The 16,948-nt window shown below is 44.0% G+C and overlaps 2 protein-coding genes across 20 annotated transcripts; both read left to right on the forward strand.

Moving 5' to 3' along the window:
- The first annotated feature begins 318 nt into the window (after positions 1–318).
- jpt2 (Jupiter microtubule associated homolog 2) lies at positions 319–3,801 on the forward strand. Its single transcript, XM_049746224.2, has 5 exons — positions 319–507; positions 1,355–1,506; positions 1,938–2,089; positions 2,283–2,319; positions 2,492–3,801. The coding sequence occupies exons 1-5, from the start codon at positions 452–454 to the stop codon at positions 2,800–2,802; spliced, it is 708 nt and encodes a 235-aa protein (XP_049602181.1). The 5' UTR covers positions 319–451; the 3' UTR covers positions 2,803–3,801.
- A 1,116-nt stretch (positions 3,802–4,917) lies between these two features.
- On the forward strand, positions 4,918–16,923 carry mapk8ip3 (mitogen-activated protein kinase 8 interacting protein 3). 19 transcript variants are annotated; one of them, XM_049746203.1, is made up of 36 exons: positions 4,918–5,058; positions 5,127–5,538; positions 5,736–6,005; positions 6,443–6,563; positions 6,709–6,779; positions 6,850–6,932; positions 7,285–7,308; positions 7,488–7,635; positions 8,389–8,623; positions 8,686–8,785; positions 8,866–8,984; positions 9,343–9,354; positions 9,799–9,816; positions 10,058–10,115; positions 10,229–10,381; positions 10,467–10,524; positions 10,603–10,754; positions 11,011–11,067; positions 11,150–11,320; positions 11,573–11,732; positions 11,860–11,910; positions 12,065–12,157; positions 12,340–12,495; positions 12,626–12,791; positions 12,871–13,068; positions 13,170–13,353; positions 13,427–13,546; positions 13,619–13,699; positions 13,779–13,846; positions 13,915–14,063; positions 14,134–14,305; positions 14,373–14,486; positions 14,817–14,855; positions 15,400–15,564; positions 15,841–15,987; positions 16,054–16,923. In XM_049746203.1, exons 2-36 carry the CDS (start codon positions 5,503–5,505, stop codon positions 16,176–16,178), a joined length of 4,074 nt encoding a protein of 1,357 aa, XP_049602160.1. In that variant the 5' UTR covers positions 4,918–5,058; positions 5,127–5,502; the 3' UTR covers positions 16,179–16,923. The 19 variants fall into 19 exon arrangements, with proteins under 19 accessions (XP_049602160.1, XP_049602164.1, XP_049602172.1 ...); XM_049746207.1 differs by having other exon boundaries at positions 4,980–5,538; positions 11,606–11,732; XM_049746215.2 differs by having other exon boundaries at positions 4,980–5,538; positions 7,488–7,539; positions 11,606–11,732.
- The last annotated feature ends 25 nt before the right edge of the window (positions 16,924–16,948 follow it).

The raw sequence follows: 16,948 nt of genomic DNA on the forward strand, positions 1-16,948 counted from the left end.
ACAATTTTAGTTTTAGAATTATATTTGCAGCTATATTGAAGAGTTACGCCCAAGTACACACTGTATATTGCCTCTTAGCGTTGGCATAAAATGATACGTTTCGGTATTTTTTTAGAAGTCTACTCTACTTTAGGATCAATTTTCTGATGAGTTTTCACTTTTATTTCCAACATTTGAAAATAGATGTACTTTTCCTGCTTACTTTGGTCAAAAAAACGATTTACCGATCGTCCCAGCGGGCTATCCTGCGACTGAAAACAAGCACACCCCATCACAGCAACTCGGCAACGGACTAGATATATCCCGCGGTGTCACTCTCGCTCCGACTAACACTCTTCGCAAAGGAGTTTGGGTGGGATCAGACGAGACGAAGGAGGAACCTCCAAGTCGTCCAGTTGGCAGAGTGACGAAGTTGTCTTCGGAAATTTGAAGACTTTCAACAAAACTCACGATGACTTCGACGAACATGTTTCAAGGGTTGGACACTGGGTCAAAACCAAGCTCAAGGTAATTATGAGTTTCTTGATTATTTTAAGCTAACTGCTCGACTAGCGTATGTCATCTGAATTAAACATGCGTATAGCTCTTGGCGTCAGTTTTTTTTCGTCAAATATATCAGCAGGAACCTTTCCAGTCATCATCAGTTTGAATAATCTTAAACTGTCGTTATAAATTGCCCTGACGAATACATTTTGAGAATTAGCTTTGACGCTAAGCGAGCAGGCGTTGCCTTCTGCGCCTGCGGAAGTATGAAGCTCTTGTCTCGTCTTTGTGCTAGCTCATCCGCTACTCGGCTACACGATTGTTCCCTTTAATAATGTGTGTACCCAACGTAGTGATTCTTAAGATTCATTTATGTTGCTCAATTTTGTTGTCTTCTGTAGAATAGCACGATTTAAATCGTGCGATTGTTTTTAGTAACTTGTGAAAGTCAGTTTTTGCAACGATATGGCGCCCTTTGCGACCATATGATCATGTTGTCTGTCAGCGTGGACTGTGTGGTGCGTTGAATGTCCATTCCGCTTTAGTATTGCGGTGTAGCAGACATAACGCCCATATTTTGCACACAAAAAAAAAAAAAACCTCATTGCACACTATCAAATAAAAAGTGCACAGTTTGGATTTTGAATCAATGTTTGTTGGCAGTGGAAGAGCGTTTAATTATTCTGTGGGGTTCACTGTGTATGAAAATATTCCAATGTAGGTCATATAATCCTCGTGTCAAACAAAATGGTGCACGTCGTTTCAGATCGTTTTAAGTTCTATATGGATTCTGCACTAAAGACAGACTTCATATAATTGGATTGCAAACTTAATTCTTATTAAAGTTGTGCTAAGAGCCTTTAATCTGCAGGGTGCTGCGACCCCCCGGAGGTGCCTCCAGTAATCTGTTTGGTGGCTATGAAGAGGAAGCCCCCCAATCTAGAAGACCAAATAAAATGGCCTCTAACCTGTTTGGCTCTCCAGAGGAGCCCCAGGCTGCACCCAGGCGCTCCAACCCTCCGGGTAAGATAAGCGTGTGATGGATGTGGGAAAGGGCTAGCGTGTGAAAACTGTTACTTTCATGTGATGAACTCTGCATAGACATCTTCTTGTAATCTGCCTCTCTGCTGAGCCTTTCCAAAGTTAAGCATGCCATCTTTGAGTTGTGACTCATTAATAAAAGATTTTGTGCAAGGTGTGACCTAATATGACGAATACTCAAAAAGTCATATTAGTCATATCAAATCAAAAGTGAACAAAGGCTGGCTTTTAAGAAAAAAAATAGTATTTTACTTTACATAATTTCATCTAAATAATTTAATTTTGTTGAAATGGGCCATGATCTGTAACTAACATGCTTATGTACTCAAACGGCTTATTTAAGAATGTTGACATGATTGTGTACAATGGACCACAAACAACGGTATTACTCACACATATCTGGTGTCCTGTAGGTGGTAAGAGCAGTGGAATATTTGGGGAACCTGAACCTCCAGTTCAACCACAGAGACCCCATCCTCCAGGTAGACCATCCAGCAACATATTTGGCTCAGGGGATAGTGCAGATGGTCACAGCCCAAGCCGAAGTCACCCAAATAAGCCAAAGGTGAAGTCTACTCGATTAATTTTCATTTCGCCTTTCTCTGCTGACTAACCATGACCAGCTTGTGGAGTGAAGCATTGCTACGTGATTGAATTCGGAATATGCTGAGTGTGCTAGTGCAGTGCTGCAGGCTTACTTGGAGTCGATAGATTGTTGGACATTGGCCATAATTGTTTTTTTTGTTTTTTTTTTGCAGGACAATCTAAGTGTAGTACCTGAACCTGAATCACCAGGTGAGCGTCTTGCACAAAGCTATTAAAATATTTTGAAGTTTTGCAACATTAAAAAACGTTTTGTATATAAACAGCAAGCAAATCAGTTTGAACCTTTTTAACTAACCCTTCCACAAGCACAGCTTTAGACCCCCTCTTGGCATTTTCATAATGAATATCTTTCATCTCATAGCACCTGAGGTCAAAGTCAGCCAGCCCGAGGTCAAAGTCAACCAGCCCGAGGTCAAAGTCAGCCAGCCCGACGTCGCCGTAAGCCAGCCCGAGGTTAAAGAGCAAATTGCCTCACCAGTCGCTGCGCCAGCTCAGGAGGAGCCTATTGCCGCTCCAGCTACCCCAGAGCCTGCCCCCGACTCCTCAGGCTCCTCATCCACCCCACCCATTGATGACAAGAAGAACCACGAGCCTCACCTGGGACCCAAGCCCCGCTCTCACAACAGGGTCCTCAACCCCCCGGGAGGAAAGTCCAGTGTTGTGTTCTACTGATCTGCCGACCCCACCCCTGCTCCTTGTGTGGGTCTCCTCTCTCTCTCTCTCCATGTTTTGTCTGCTCCCCAATGCATCTCCTTTCATTCCACCACTAACCATCCCTCATGGTTGTCTGACATGAGAAGATCAAGATCTGTTGGTTCTTGTAAGCAAACGCGGACTGATCTGTTGCCGTCATCTTGTTACAGGTTCAGTCTAACTTCCAGCGCCTTGTCCTCCCCTCCCTATTCCTCTTTCACTCCATCAACATGCATAATACAATCACTAGCCTTTTCAATCAACAATCACTACCACTGTGAAATGGTTCCATCACAATACTGTTTTTTTTTTTCTTCTACACTAGACCCTTACTCAAATTGCAGGGTGCACAAGCCCCTCATGTTTTGCCTTTTTTTCCAAGTAACAGGGTGGCCTTTAAAATGACCTTTGATTTTGTCATTGGCTTAGTTCAGACCACCAATGAGAGCAGATCTCTCATCTATGGTCTCGTTCGTATTCCTCTTCCTGTCATCCAAACATGTGCCTGATACAAACAGTTCTGGGTCAGAATTGATTTTTCAGTAGGGAAAAAAAAAAACCAAAAAATTATATTGAATCAAAGACGAAAGCGATTGTTTACTCCAAAATGTTTCTGTGTCCCCTTAAGAAATTCCATGTTGATTTTTATACCAATGTGTATTTTCTGCTTTGCCTTCATTGCTTGCTATCTGAGAACATGCCGTTAGTTTTTTTTTTCCTCCCCTCCGCCTCGGGGTTGGCCTCTGTTTATGTTTTAAATTAAAACAGTTGGTGACAGGGAAACTCTGAACAAATTGTGGCGCCTGAATCAAGGTGAGCTGATTAGTTATCACCTCTTCACCCATTTCATAATCCACATTGAAGGTATTCCGGCACCGGCTAGTCCCCCTGTGTGTTGACGTGCCTGGCAGTGGCAGCAATGAGTCCAGCAGAATTCAATCCTGTGTATTGCAATAAAATGTTTTTTTTGCAGTTGAATACCCGACTGGACGTCATTCTGTCAATACTTGAGCATTACTGGTAACTATGAAAATGGTGAGACACTTGCAAAACAAATACTGCGCATGCCCTGAATGTTTATAGCAGTGTGAATTCAGCACACAGAGCAGGTCTTGTTTTCCAGCGTTCTTGACAATTCTTGCTCTTACAGTATTGTCACCCTCAGTCTTTCCCCAAAATCCATCTTGTTCAATTGCAGTCGGTAGATAAAACATGCATATTTTAGCACTGGTTGCAGCACTTAATTAAATTATCATTACCTGTGATTTTTGGCCAATAGATACTGCCACCTTGTGGTAACTTTTAGTAGCGTACAAAAATAATACAGTATGATTTCTGTAATGTCACCCTTTGTCACAACATAACAAGAATATTCATTTTAGGTTGTTACCAAAGCAATTTGTTTAAATCTTAGATACGATACGTCACAGTTAAGTGGTTAATGAGCACATCAGTAGTCAGAGTGATGAAGTAAAAATTTCATCAATTACTAACAAGTTAGTTCCACGTTTCCTTTCTCAGTGTTTTCTTTGTTTGTATTGCTTATTTTCACTATGACTGCAGGCTGTGCAAGACCTTGTGACTCAAATTAATTTCAAATCATCTTGCGTGAAATTGATGTTCCACCATATCTTCAATGTTTTCTCTGTTGCATTGCCACATTTACTTTTCAACATTAAGCTCTAGCATACTAGTAATCACTTTTCTGATAAATGTGGCTTGCTGGGTTATCACCGAGCCCTTTTAGCGACTGTCTTTGTCTGAACAGAGAAGCATCAGTTTCAGAGTGCATCGTCATTATTATTGTATTGTATCACTAACCACTTTACAGGCCAAGTGCTTTGGAAAATAGTCAACTTCCGGTTTTAGCCTACAAAATTAAAACATGAGCTTCAAGGGACTTGATCTCATAGAACTTGTGCTTCAAAATAAGTATATACGTGAATAATATGTCGCTTATGTGCACAGTTTACGTGTATGTATTGAATTAATACATATTTTTACTTTTGTAGTACTTACAGATGTGTTTTTTGTTGAACTCGTCTTCATTTTAAACTTTCAGCATTCACCCAAATTTCCGGTGCCTTGTGCTAACTTGACGCAGTCACTGTGACGTCACCCCCACCGTGTCAGCTGTCTCCTCCATCCGAACGGTAGCGAGAACCTCTCCCATTGGGAGACATCACGATCACCTCCCGACCCCGAAAAAAATGGCACCAATGTCTTCACATTGACGTAGGTCGTCGTTATTTGTCTTATTTATTATTGTATTTATTAATTTATGTATTTATTTCCCGAGCCAGCAATGGCTGTGCTCGGTGGCTGCGGCTGCTGAGAGGCAGGTGCGGCATTATCGACGAAGGCATCTCTCGCTTATCACTCGCCATGGCGCCGGTGATACCACATCCATTGGAGAAACAACAGCACGGTTCCACCGTCGCTGAATTCGGTACATTGTGTTATTCGGAGGGAGTCAACTAGCTGGGCCGTGACACGACGTGCTGGTGGCGGAGGAGGAGGAGTGGCCCTCTGTATATTTTTCGTGCCCTTCCCCGAGTTGACTGTTATGCGGATTTACACGTTTCCTCTGCGTTGACTTGATCCAAAAACATCTCGACAGTCGACAAGGCCTTTTGAAAGTCCTCATCTGGCTCACCGCAGCCAGCTGCAGCCGCCACGATGATGGAGCTACAGATAGACGAGGTGGTCTACCAGGTAGGATTGCAAAGGGGTTAAATTTCCATGAGAGTTTTGGGAACCTCTCCTTTCATCACATCATTTTAATATGTTGGATAAGAGTCTTTAGTTGGTCCAACTTGCTGCTGTTTACCTCGCCTCCATTTTGTTTGATCACACACAAACATCCATACGATATTTTAACAATTCCTGGATTTTTCCAACCCTACTACCAGGACGACTATGGCTCCTGCACCGTCATGTCAGAGCGAGTGTCGGGCCTGGCCAACAGCATCTACCGGGAGTTTGAGAGGCTGATCCGCAGCTACGACGAGGAGGTAGTAAAGGAGCTGATGCCGCTGGTGGTGAACGTCTTGGAGAACTTGGACGCCGTGCTGTTGGAGAACCAGGAACACGAGGTGGAGCTGGAGCTCCTGAAGGAGGACAACGAGCAGCTGATCACACAGTACGAGAGGGAAAAGGCGCTGCGCAAGCAGGCCGAGGAAGTGAGTCACTCTTTTCGAACGTCACATTGATCAACCACTGTTTGTTGTGACATTTGAGAACTCCATTTCCCGTGATCACAAATGCAAGACAAAAACAGAGGAGGCGATAATCATAGGGCCACAATGGGGGAGGGGAGGACATCATCATGAGAAATCAATATCATGAATGGGTCTGGCACTGTAACTTGATTTGTGCTTGCAAGAAGTAAAAATAGTGCAACAAGAACATCTAGTATGAAGAGCAGCAAGGAGCGGTTCAGATTACAAGGTTAATAGACGCACGCTAATGCTAATGCTAAAAAAAAAAAAACTCAATGTCTCTTACCTGACAATCTTACCAAGATATGCAATTATTTTGAGTTTGTCAGGGTGATTGTTGTAAAATGCTTTTTTTCATGTTCATCATTTTGGATTGTGTGCTCACTTATCATCTCTAGAAATTCATTGAGTTTGAGGATGAGCTAGAAGAAGATAAGAAGGAACTCCAGGTGCAAGTTGAATTTTTAGAGCTGCAGGGGAAACAACTGGAGCTGAAGTCCAAGAACTATGCTGACCAAAGTGAGTAAAAATCTCACTCCAAGCTCAAACTCACTTGTAATTTTAAAATAAAAAAACAAATCCATCCAAAAATATATTGTGAAATTCTGTTTACATAAATATCATATGCACAAATACAATGTAAATAATTGTTTTGTTTTTTTAGTCACACGGTTGGAGGAAAGAGAGTCTGACATGAAGAAAGAATACAACGCTCTGCACCAACGCCACACTGAGGTAACTGCCAATTAAAAGCGTGACAATATTTACTTATTCATCTTTTTGATTTCCCACTCTATTATTTAAGATGATCCAGACGTACGTGGAGCATATCGAGCGTTCCAAATTACAGCAGACGGGAAGCGGCCAATCAGACGGCAGTGGACGAACGTGAGTTGTTTGCCGTGGGAGTATTTGTGTGAAGATTTCAAATGTGATATTTGATGTTTCATCTTATATGTATCATATCTTCACTTCACTGCTGCTACCATTTGTTTGTCAGGGTCCATCACACGTACAAAGTGAGATGACCAAAAACAAGGGATAGGGCATTTAGCAAAACAATAAAAGATATATAAAATACCTCCAGCTTTAAAAAGCTAGCAAAGAAGAATCGACTGGCTCGTCATCTGACATTTAAGAGTGTGCTTTCATGTGTCTTGTCATTTTCCGATCGTGTGTCTCTCGCTAATCTGAGACTGTGTGTCTTGCTGGCTTGCTGTCTGTGCTGCTGTGTGCACAGTCACCGTCACACATGGAGGAAAAGGTAAATCCAACATGCAAGTGCCCTACCTCACCTTTTCTCTCAATTCCCTAAATCTTCCTGCTTGCATTTCAGTCTCTGTCAAAAGTCATCTTGAGAATAATATTAATAAAAAAAAAAATAGTGTTGATATTCTGAAAGCACAACTCACGTTTGGTCTTTGTGTGTTCCCCCGCCAACAGCAAAGCAGAGCGGCCGCCATCGTTGAGCCTGTACCCCAGCGGCGAGGGCATGGTACGTGGGGGTCTCGGGGGGGCTAGGATGATGCCCGGGAAAGACATCTGGCAGGTCAGCGAGCTCGGCCAGTCCACCCTCAGTTCGGCCTATCAGGTGGGACAGACAGCGGCCATCTTTTTTCTCCACAACCGCCAGAGGTGGGGGACTTGAGTCACACGGCTTGACTCGAGTCAAACCGGAGTCGCCAGTTTTAGGACTTTGGGACTTGCTAAAACGTAGGAAAGACTTGACTTTGACTTGAACTGCAGGACTTGACAAGTAGAGATACTCAAGTGCAAAATGGCTCCTATGCAAAGTTAAGACTGCAAGGTTAAGACTTGAAACTTAGGGCTTGCACATAGATGAAGTGACTTAAGTGACTTGCTCCCACCTCTGGCAAGTGCTGGCTGTTGCGGGGCGTGGCCAGCCTTACCGCCTCCAAGGACCACCCTTCATGCCTGCTTGTGTCACTTTTGATGCAACAGTGTCATTCTCATTTAACTCTAAAACAACAATTTGTTTCTCTGCTGACTCAAGCAAGCTGGGGTCCTTTTTGATGGTTTTTCTTTTTAGCTTTGTGATCGTTTTTTGTGATCATAAAGAGGCCTTGTGTACCCGTGTTTTTGTTTTGTATGATTTTTTTGTGTTAATTTTAAACATTTTATAGCTGTCTTGGCGTGACCCCTTCTTTCTGCTATTTAAGAATGATACAAAAAAAAATAAATAATGTCCCAAAGTTGATGTCTGTTAAAACTCCAATTCTTAAGATAAAATGGGTCATGCCGATGTTTTAGCTGTTTCATCACTGCTCAATGCTCATATTTAATATTTTTGTCTCTCGTTCCTCTCATGCCACATCCACAAAAGGAGGACGGATCGGAGTCTGACTCAGTGGCGGCCACCCCCAGCAGCACTGGAAGCAAGTCCAACACGCCCACCTCCTCCGTCCCCTCCGCCACTGTCACCCCCATCAACGAAGGCTTCCTTCCCGCCTCCGAGTTTGATACCATGCGGGCCGGCAACCGGGGCAGAAAAAACGCTAAGCGGCTCAGCCGGAATATGGAAGTCCAGGTTTCCCAGGAAACCAGGAACGTGAGCATCGGTAAGGCTAACGAAAACTAGCATCCGCCAAGCATTGCACAGCTGACATTTAATGATTGGCAGGTATGGGAAGCAGTGATGAGTGGTCAGAGTTTCAGGAGATCATCGATTCTACTCCTGAGTTGGACATGTGTGTGGATCCTCGAGTGTATGGAGGAAACAGGTGAGCAAAAAATTATACAAGGTGTCTTAAATTTTGAGGTGCACAAATGACCAATACGGTTTGTGGTGTCGCTTTCGCAGCCCCTCGCAGGGAATAGTCAACGAAGCCTTTGGAATCAACACGGATTCTTTGTACCACGAAATCAAAGACGCCAAGTCGGACATCATCGGAGACGTCGACGCCGGGGCAGAGCTTCTCGGTATGGAAATCACAACGATCACGTAAATGCTCCCACGCTAACGTCAGAAAAGAGTCAGTGGGCTGAAATATAAAATATGCTGCTGCAGCTCGGCAATTCATGCGTCACTGCAGTCTTGCCGGGATCCTGACTGGCAGCTTTTGTTACCCACAATGCTTCATTCATTTGTCTTATTTTTTTTGATTTATGCTTCTGTTGTGCAAAGACAACAAAGAGAAAAAGGAACGTGAAAAATCAAGTTGAATAGTTTCCTATTTGGAATGCTGACATTGAAGGAAGTGCTTATTATATTCTGTTAATATGGCACTTTTTTTTTTTCTTTTGTCTCTTATTGTGCTTTCACCGGTGACACCTTTAGGCGAGTTCTCAGGTGTGTATTGGAACATGTTCTTTTCTTCCTGTCGCTCACTTCTCACCTCTTGCTGCTCGGCAAAACTCCCCTTAATTTTAATGAGTAGTTATTTATTTCTAATTCTAATAAAAAATTAACATCGGCGGTTCGGAACAATTGCTTGATCATCATTAAGTGTAGCAGTAAAGATTTTTTAGTATTGCATTATAACATTGTAATCTTTTTTTCTTAAGTAAAATATATTGCGTAAATATTACACTCCTTTTTTTATAGTAATCTTGTTTTTAAAAATTTTCAGCAGGTAATTTTGGCCAATTTGATGTCTTTTTTTTTTAACCGTCCTTATCTAAACTTGATGAAATTTTAACATCGTTTTCCGTCTCCAACCTTAACCTCCCTTTTCCTTCTCTATCCATCTACTTTCCTTCCTCTCCGTTCCCTCCTTTCTTCTTTTGCCTGCAGTCCGAGATGATTTCTTTGGTAAGGCGCTTTGCTTCCGCTCATATTTGCTAATAGCCCACTTGTGTGGCTTTTTTTACATATTTTGCCTTCTTTGCATTTCATAAAACACAATTAAACATATTTTATTGAATAAAATTACACGTGGGGCCATTGTATAATTTTTCATCTTAAAAAAAAAATGCTGTTAGCAAGGTCACTCACTTGTTTTCTTTTGACAAATAATTTCTTGGCCTATCTTAAGAACATATTTGTGCTTCAGGGATGGGCAAGGAGGTGGAGAACCTGCTGACGGAGAACAAACAGCTTCTAGAGACCAAGTAAGAAACGTAGAATCGCCCCTATTAGACTTCCGGGCATCCCATTTTAGAATCATATTTTTTAGCCTCGAATGTGTTCCCATAAATCTCTAACTCTCATTCCTCCTTCACAGAAATGCTCTCAACATCGTTAAAGACGATCTTATCGCCAAAGTGGACGAGCTGTCCAGCGAGCACGAGGTGCTACGGGAGGAACTGGAGGCCCTGCGGCAGTCCAAAAACAAAATGGACGCCAGAGTCAAGGAGCTGGAAGAAGAACTACGGAGGTGAAAATGATTGTGAACTAAAAGGAATCCTAAGAAATAATATTTTCTTGCCTGGTTTGGTAATATAAGCACTTAATATATGCAGGTTAAGGGCAGAGGCTCTTGGAGCATCTCGGGACTCCAAGGATGAAGGAAACGATGACGTGAGTCTTCCTCAATTCTCAACATGCGTTGTAAAACAGCTCTGGAGTGTATTTCAACATTTGCTTCTCTCTGTCCAGTTTTCATCTCCCATACAAGATGGCGATATGACCATGACTCAGAGGCGGCGGTTTACCAGGGTAGAGATGGCGAGGGTGCTGATGGAGAGGAACCAGTACAAGGAGAGGCTGATGGAGTTGCAGGAGGCTGTGCGGTGGACAGAGATGATAAGGTATGGAGAGCAAAGAAAAGATTTAAAAAAAAAGTTGGACTGTTATGATGGAACACTCACAGTTCGTTACCTCATTTATCTGCAACAAGATGCCACAAGATGGCGCCAAAGCGATACGTGTCAATATGTAAATATAGGTTTTATGAGAGATAATTTAAGTATGCCAATGAATGAAATTATTTAAAAATCTAAATGAGTGATTGTGTTCAGCTGTACTTTATAATAATGTCAATATATACTGTTTTCGTTCCTCCAGGGCTTCTCGTGAGAATCCTGCAATCCAAGAGAAAAAGAAATCTACCATCTGGCAGTTGTAAGTTTGCGCTTTGAAAATGTGTTTACAATGTCGTGCTACCCAAAATGGAATAAACATTCATATCTCTGCATCCCTCCAGCTTTGCACGTCTCTTCAGCTCATCGTCCAGTCCGCCGCCTGTCAAGCGTCCGTACTACAGCGTCAACATTCACTACAAGTCTCCCTCACCGGCGGGCTTCCCTCAACGGCGCAGCCACACCATGTGTCAGATCTCCACCTCCAACCGCACCTTGGAATTCTTCCCAGAAGAGTGAGCAAGCACCCTGGCTGCCTTCCGCTCTGCGTCAGCACCTTGCCGCTTTGCTGGCTTTTGACTAATTTGAATCTCTTCATGCACGATAAAGTGAAAAAAATATTTAGAGTGATCATTCGAATTTACACGATATCATGATGAGCCATGATGTGTCGATTTCTTTCTGTTTTGTGTGACTGGCTGGTGGCTGCTCGCTAACGCTTGGCTCTCTCTCTCTCCTCGCTCCCGCCGCCTGGCCGTTGCTTCCAGACTGGCCAGTAACGGTGTTGCGTCTCTCCTCAGTGACTCGGCACTGTTGGCCCGCCGAGAGCAACGGCGGGAACAGTACCGGCAGGTGCGCGAGCACATGCGCCGTGACGACGGCATCATGCAAGCCTGTGGCTGGAGCGTGCCGCCACGTTTCAAACAGGTATACCCAAGCCACAGGGTCCCACGTTCTGCTGTGTCCCCCTCATTGGCGAGTCATGGTTTCAGATCCTTTAGCCGCGTGATAATTATCCTTTGAACAAAAAATCCGATTCATGATTCTTATCCAGACTGGTGGTCAGACGGACAGCGCTCAGGACAGCCAGCTGAAAAGACAACAGGCAAGTGATGGCAGATTGAACACCCCATTATGTGCACCCTCTCAGAATCCGACTCGCGAGATTAATTTATCTTTATGTTTTTTATTTTATTTTATCATGGCCAGGGGGAACCACACAGCAATTAAATGCTTTGCTTGGCCTGTTTTGCTTTTAGACCACCGCCGGTGAGAAAGAAGACAACCGCATGAAGAACGTTCCCGTTCCCGTCTACTGTCGACCCTTGGTCGAGAAAGATCCCAATAGAAAGGTGAGGAATTTTTTTTTCTTTTCTAATTAACAAATGTTTTATGTAACATTTTCTGGCTTAAATTGAATCACGCAATAGAGCTGAATTGTTATAATGTATATTTTTTTTGTTGCTGGCTCATAGAGATTAATGTAAAATGGTCCACCTTCAAGTCTGAATGCTCCTATTTGTGCTTGCCTCAGCTCTGGTGTGCTGCCGGAGTGGACCTGGCAGGATGGAAAGCCTGCAGCCAGGAGTCAGAAGCACTAAAAGCCATCTCCAGTGGAGGCGACCCTCTGCAAGCAGAAGAGAATGAAGGAGGCAAGATGAGCAACCACAACTCTCCTGAGAAGAGGAAGGTCAGACTGTTTCCCAGTCCCATTGGTGGGAATTAAAAATAGTAGTGCTAGTAGCCACATTTTTTAAAAAAAGGTTTAAATTTAAGATGATGAGTATTATTGCTCCTCTAAGCTTCCTCTCCTCCTCCAGTCCAAGGAGCTGCAGGAAGCAGACACCATGAGCAGCCGTGTTTGGATTCTCACCAGCACCCACTCAGCCAGCAAGGTGGTGATCATCGACGCCAACCAGCCGGGCTCGCTGGTGGACCAGTTCAACGTTTGCAATGCTCACGTGCTTTGCATCTCCAGTGTGCCAGGTTAGGTTCTCTCACCGACTTTTACGGCGGTCGTGGACTTGACGTCTCCTTTAAATGTTTTGATTACGTGCGTATCCAGCTGCTAGTGAGAGCGACTATCCGGCTGGTGAGATTGTGTTGGATCCAGGTGATGGTGGTGCAGGGGGTGGCGAAGATGCCGGCAGCGTGGAGGGTATGTTGGCTGGTATCACGCTAGTGGGTTGCGCCACTAACTGCAGTGTTGCCCGTAGCAACTGCTCCTCACGCACTGACACTCCCATAATGGACAAAGGACAAGGTGGGCACATAGCGAATAAATTTTTTAATATTAACCGCAAGGGAGGTGAGACAATGTCCACTCTGTCAGATATCACGTTAATTTCAAATCATGCGCTTTAGCCCCCGTCGCTCCCCCCGCAAGCAGCAAGATCCTCCCGACCCAATCGGCCGAGGAGGCCACAGAGGCCACCGAAGTTCCAGAGTCGACGTCCAGTCAAACAGAACTCAGATCGGCTCCTTCCGGTCCGTTCATGGAGCACGTGTTCACCGATCCGCCGCCTCGTTCAGCGGATGCCACTGACAGGTGGAATCAAAAGCGTGAACGTGCAGAGACGGTGAAGAGGAGACGGAGCTCTGCATGCTCTCTGTCCACACAGGGCCGCCGGGCAGTCCAAAGAGGAAACGTCAGTGCCACCAGAAATTGAAGATGCTGGTGAAGAAGTGAAGAATTACACCAGTATGGCACCCACCATGTGGCTCGGGGCTCAGAATGGCTGGTCAGTATGCATTTCAGGTTAATCATGCATCAAACATGATATGATGTAAGACTCTTCTCTGTCACCTTCCAGGCTTTATGTCCACTCAGCAGTTGGCAACTGGAAAAATTGTCTCCACTCCATCAAACTCAAAGACTCTGTGCTCAGCCTGGTGTAAGAACCTTTCCATGATTTTTTTTTTTTGGTTGCTGTTGTCCAGTGAGACCAAAGTCGTGCTTTCTCTCCACTGCAGGCACGTGAAGGGTCGTGTGCTGGTGGCTCTGGCTGACGGGACCCTCGCCATATTCCACAGATCAGAGGGTAATGCATGTTTTAAATGTAGGTCAGTGATTCTGATCATTTTTCACTGAAGTTTTTCCTTCATGCAGACGGCCAATGGGATTTGTCCAACTACCACCTCATGGACCTGGGCCGACCTCATCATTCCATCCGCTGCATGGCCGTCGTGCACGATAAAGTGTGGTGCGGCTACAAGAACAAGATCCACGTCATTCAACCCAAAAGCATGCAGATCGAGGCGAGTCTCATTTTATCCCTTCTTTGTCTTCCGTGAAACTGTTGTCACGTGCTTACTTCACCTCCCACAGAAGTCCTTCGACGCCCACCCTCGGAGGGAGAGTCAGGTGCGCCAGCTAGCTTGGATCGGCGACGGCGTTTGGGTGTCCATCCGGCTGGATTCCACGTTGCGACTCTACCACGCCCATACGCACCAACATCTTCAAGATGTGGACATCGAGCCCTACGTCAGCAAGATGCTCGGTCAGAAGACAGACGGATAGATGCATAGATAGGACATTCCGGCTGAATCTCATCTTTTCCTCCACAGGCACCGGCAAGCTGGGCTTCTCATTCGTACGCATCACGGCTCTCCTGATTGGTGGAAATCGCCTGTGGGTGGGGACTGGAAATGGCGTGATCGTCTCCATCCCACTAACAGAGAGTGAGTGTGTTTTGCATCAGATGTGCAGAATGAGCCGAGTGATAACAATTAGCATCTCAACAGTTGTTTACAGCTCGGGGGCTCTTACAATCTTTATTTTGTCATCCGTTTGTTGTGAGTTTAGTGTGTTTACATCGCAGCACCATCATTTAGCTCCTTAATCTGTTGAGGTTGAGAACATTTTGGGTTGCTTTTATAAATTCAGGGATAATTCGAACAGTGTAAGTATTGTCCCCTGAGTGGGTTTCTCCGACTGTTTCTCTACTTTCTCCTCTGCTCTCCTTCCTCCTCATCATCCTCTTCCTTCTCCCTTTCCTCCTCTTCCTGTAGCCGTGGTCCTTCACCGGGGACAACTCCTGGGTTTGAGGGGTAAGTGGGAGTGCTTCTTCCTCCCGCTCCTCTTCACCTGCCTATGTGTCCCTTTAATAAGACTAAAAATGAAAAATATTTTAAAAAGGAGGTGATTGTCTAAAAGATTGATTCTGATGTTTAATTCTGCATCAGCTTTCTAACATGCTAACTCAAAATAGTAGCAACGGTCAATGCTATTGGCTGCAACATGGCAGCATTGACTATGTTGCATTTAATAGCATGTTAGCATTCAGGTTCAATAAGTCCAATTGTCTTAATAGTGGTTGATTTGGTTTGTATCTGAACTTCATGACATTCCCTTGGTTGCTGGTTGCTTTGCATGTTGTTCATCTTTGCTACACTGTATTGATGACTTCAGTGGGATATTGTTGGTGTGGCTTACTGCATGCAGGTGTGCGGGAATCCCATCACTCTAATTTGCGATTCCTGGTATTTTTAAGTTCTTTTTTTTTTGGGCCTGTTCTTAAACACACGTGCTGCTTGGATATTTCAATAAAATAACCTTATTCACTTTGGCAAGTTTTTCTGTGATTCCCCTCAGCTAATAAAGTATCCCCGACATCTTCTGGGGGCGTGATCCACGTGTACGGTGACGACGGCTCGGAGAAAAGCAACGGAAGCTTCATCCCTTACTGCTCCATGGCGCAGGCGCAGCTATGTTTCCACGGACACCGTGATGCTGTTAAGTTCTTCGTCACAGTCCCCGGTAGGCCTTGTTGCTGCGGTTAATTAAATGTGCAGTATTATAAATTGTCTAGGTTAGTGTTTTTGTTTTTTTTGTAGTTTTTTTTAGTATTTTCTTAACATCTTGTGTGTTCAAATATATTTATGATGTATTTAAAAATTGGGTTTTGATATTTTAAACAACAGACATTACATCATTAATTTGTACCAATTATTTTCTTTAATGTATAAGACATTTCTTGAATCTCTCATGACACATTTAGTTCTACTCTTATGCCCTTTTTATTGTTTCTACAAGGCAATGTTCTAGCTACACTGAACGGCAGCGTGCTAGATAGCCCGACAGAAGGTCCAGGCTCCACGGCCCCCCCAGAGACGGAGGCCCAAAGTGTTCAGAATGTTTTGGTACTCAGTGGTGGAGAAGGTTACATTGACTTTCGCATAGGTGAGCATTCACTCAGCAAGAAAAAAAAAAAAACATCTTTATAAAAATATTTGTTTTTTCCCTCAGGGGATGGCGAGGATGATGAGACAGAGGAAGGTGAAAGCGATGACACCACACAGGTCAAACCCGCTTTGTGCAAAGCAGAGCGGAGCCACATCATCGTGTGGCAGGTGTCTTACATACCCGAGTGACTTCCCCCCTCACTATCTCCTCTGTAATATAAATCCCTGGTCACGTATAAGTTCTCCCTTCTAAATCCAGTACTGTACAAGCTGTGCATCGTCCCTTGTGCCCCATCAACTACTAACCTTTAATGCCTTGTACGTACCTAATCTACCTGCCCTGCTTTTACCGTCCCCATCAGGGCATTCCAAATATCATTGTGGGCCTCGTAACTCAGCTTCATAAATATCCCGTTTTCTCTGTCGTGTATTCACCCTTCAAGCACTCTCTAGTCCTGCATCAACCCCATGGTTCCTTCTCTTCCTTTAGTTCGCCACCCAGTGAACCCAGAATTCTCCAGCTCCCCAAAATCTATTGTATGTACCAAAAATATTTTAAAAGATGCTATGACTGACAATTACATTTCAAGTAGACACTAGTTATCTCTCATCCAATACCCTTGTGGGAATATTAACAATTGAACTTGATTAATAATGGATGGATTAGATGGTGAAGGCATGTTCACCTCAAACCTAAAGAGATATTTGTCAATAGAAACAGTTGAGAGGACCTGCAGCTGCCTGATGTAAATTAAAGATCTGATGTCAATGCGGTGCTTCAGGTGATAAAAAAAGCAGGTGGATTTCTTGTTACTGTGTGTACAGGTCGCTGTAAATGTCTACAAAGCCCATCCCTCTTTGGTCAAGATGGAAAATTCATGCATTGAGCTCAGTGTGGGTTATATTAAACATACGTGTGCTGATGAACGGCAAAGTTGAGGTCTTTGTGTGTATATGCA

Source organism: Syngnathus scovelli, chromosome 16, assembly GCF_024217435.2.
Source record: "Syngnathus scovelli strain Florida chromosome 16, RoL_Ssco_1.2, whole genome shotgun sequence".
Lineage (NCBI taxonomy): Eukaryota > Metazoa > Chordata > Actinopteri > Syngnathiformes > Syngnathidae > Syngnathus > Syngnathus scovelli.

What these genes read in the sequence shown, in the direction of transcription:
- jpt2 (XM_049746224.2), top strand. Translation starts at nt 452, where the DNA reads ATGACTTCGACGAACATGTTTCAAGGGTTGGACACTGGGTCAAAACCA. An exon ending in CAGGCGCTCCAACCCTCCGG is followed by an intron (nt 1,507 to 1,937) that starts GTAAGATAAGCG and finishes GGTGTCCTGTAG; the next exon opens with GTGGTAAGAGCAGTGGAATA. An exon ending in GTCACCCAAATAAGCCAAAG is followed by an intron (nt 2,090 to 2,282) that starts GTGAAGTCTACT and finishes TTTTTTTTGCAG; the next exon opens with GACAATCTAAGTGTAGTACC.
- mapk8ip3 (XM_049746203.1), top strand. Translation starts at nt 5,503, where the DNA reads ATGATGGAGCTACAGATAGACGAGGTGGTCTACCAG. An exon ending in AGGATGAAGGAAACGATGAC is followed by an intron (nt 10,525 to 10,602) that starts GTGAGTCTTCCT and finishes CTCTCTGTCCAG; the next exon opens with TTTTCATCTCCCATACAAGA. An exon ending in GTTCTTCGTCACAGTCCCCG is followed by an intron (nt 15,565 to 15,840) that starts GTAGGCCTTGTT and finishes TGTTTCTACAAG; the next exon opens with GCAATGTTCTAGCTACACTG.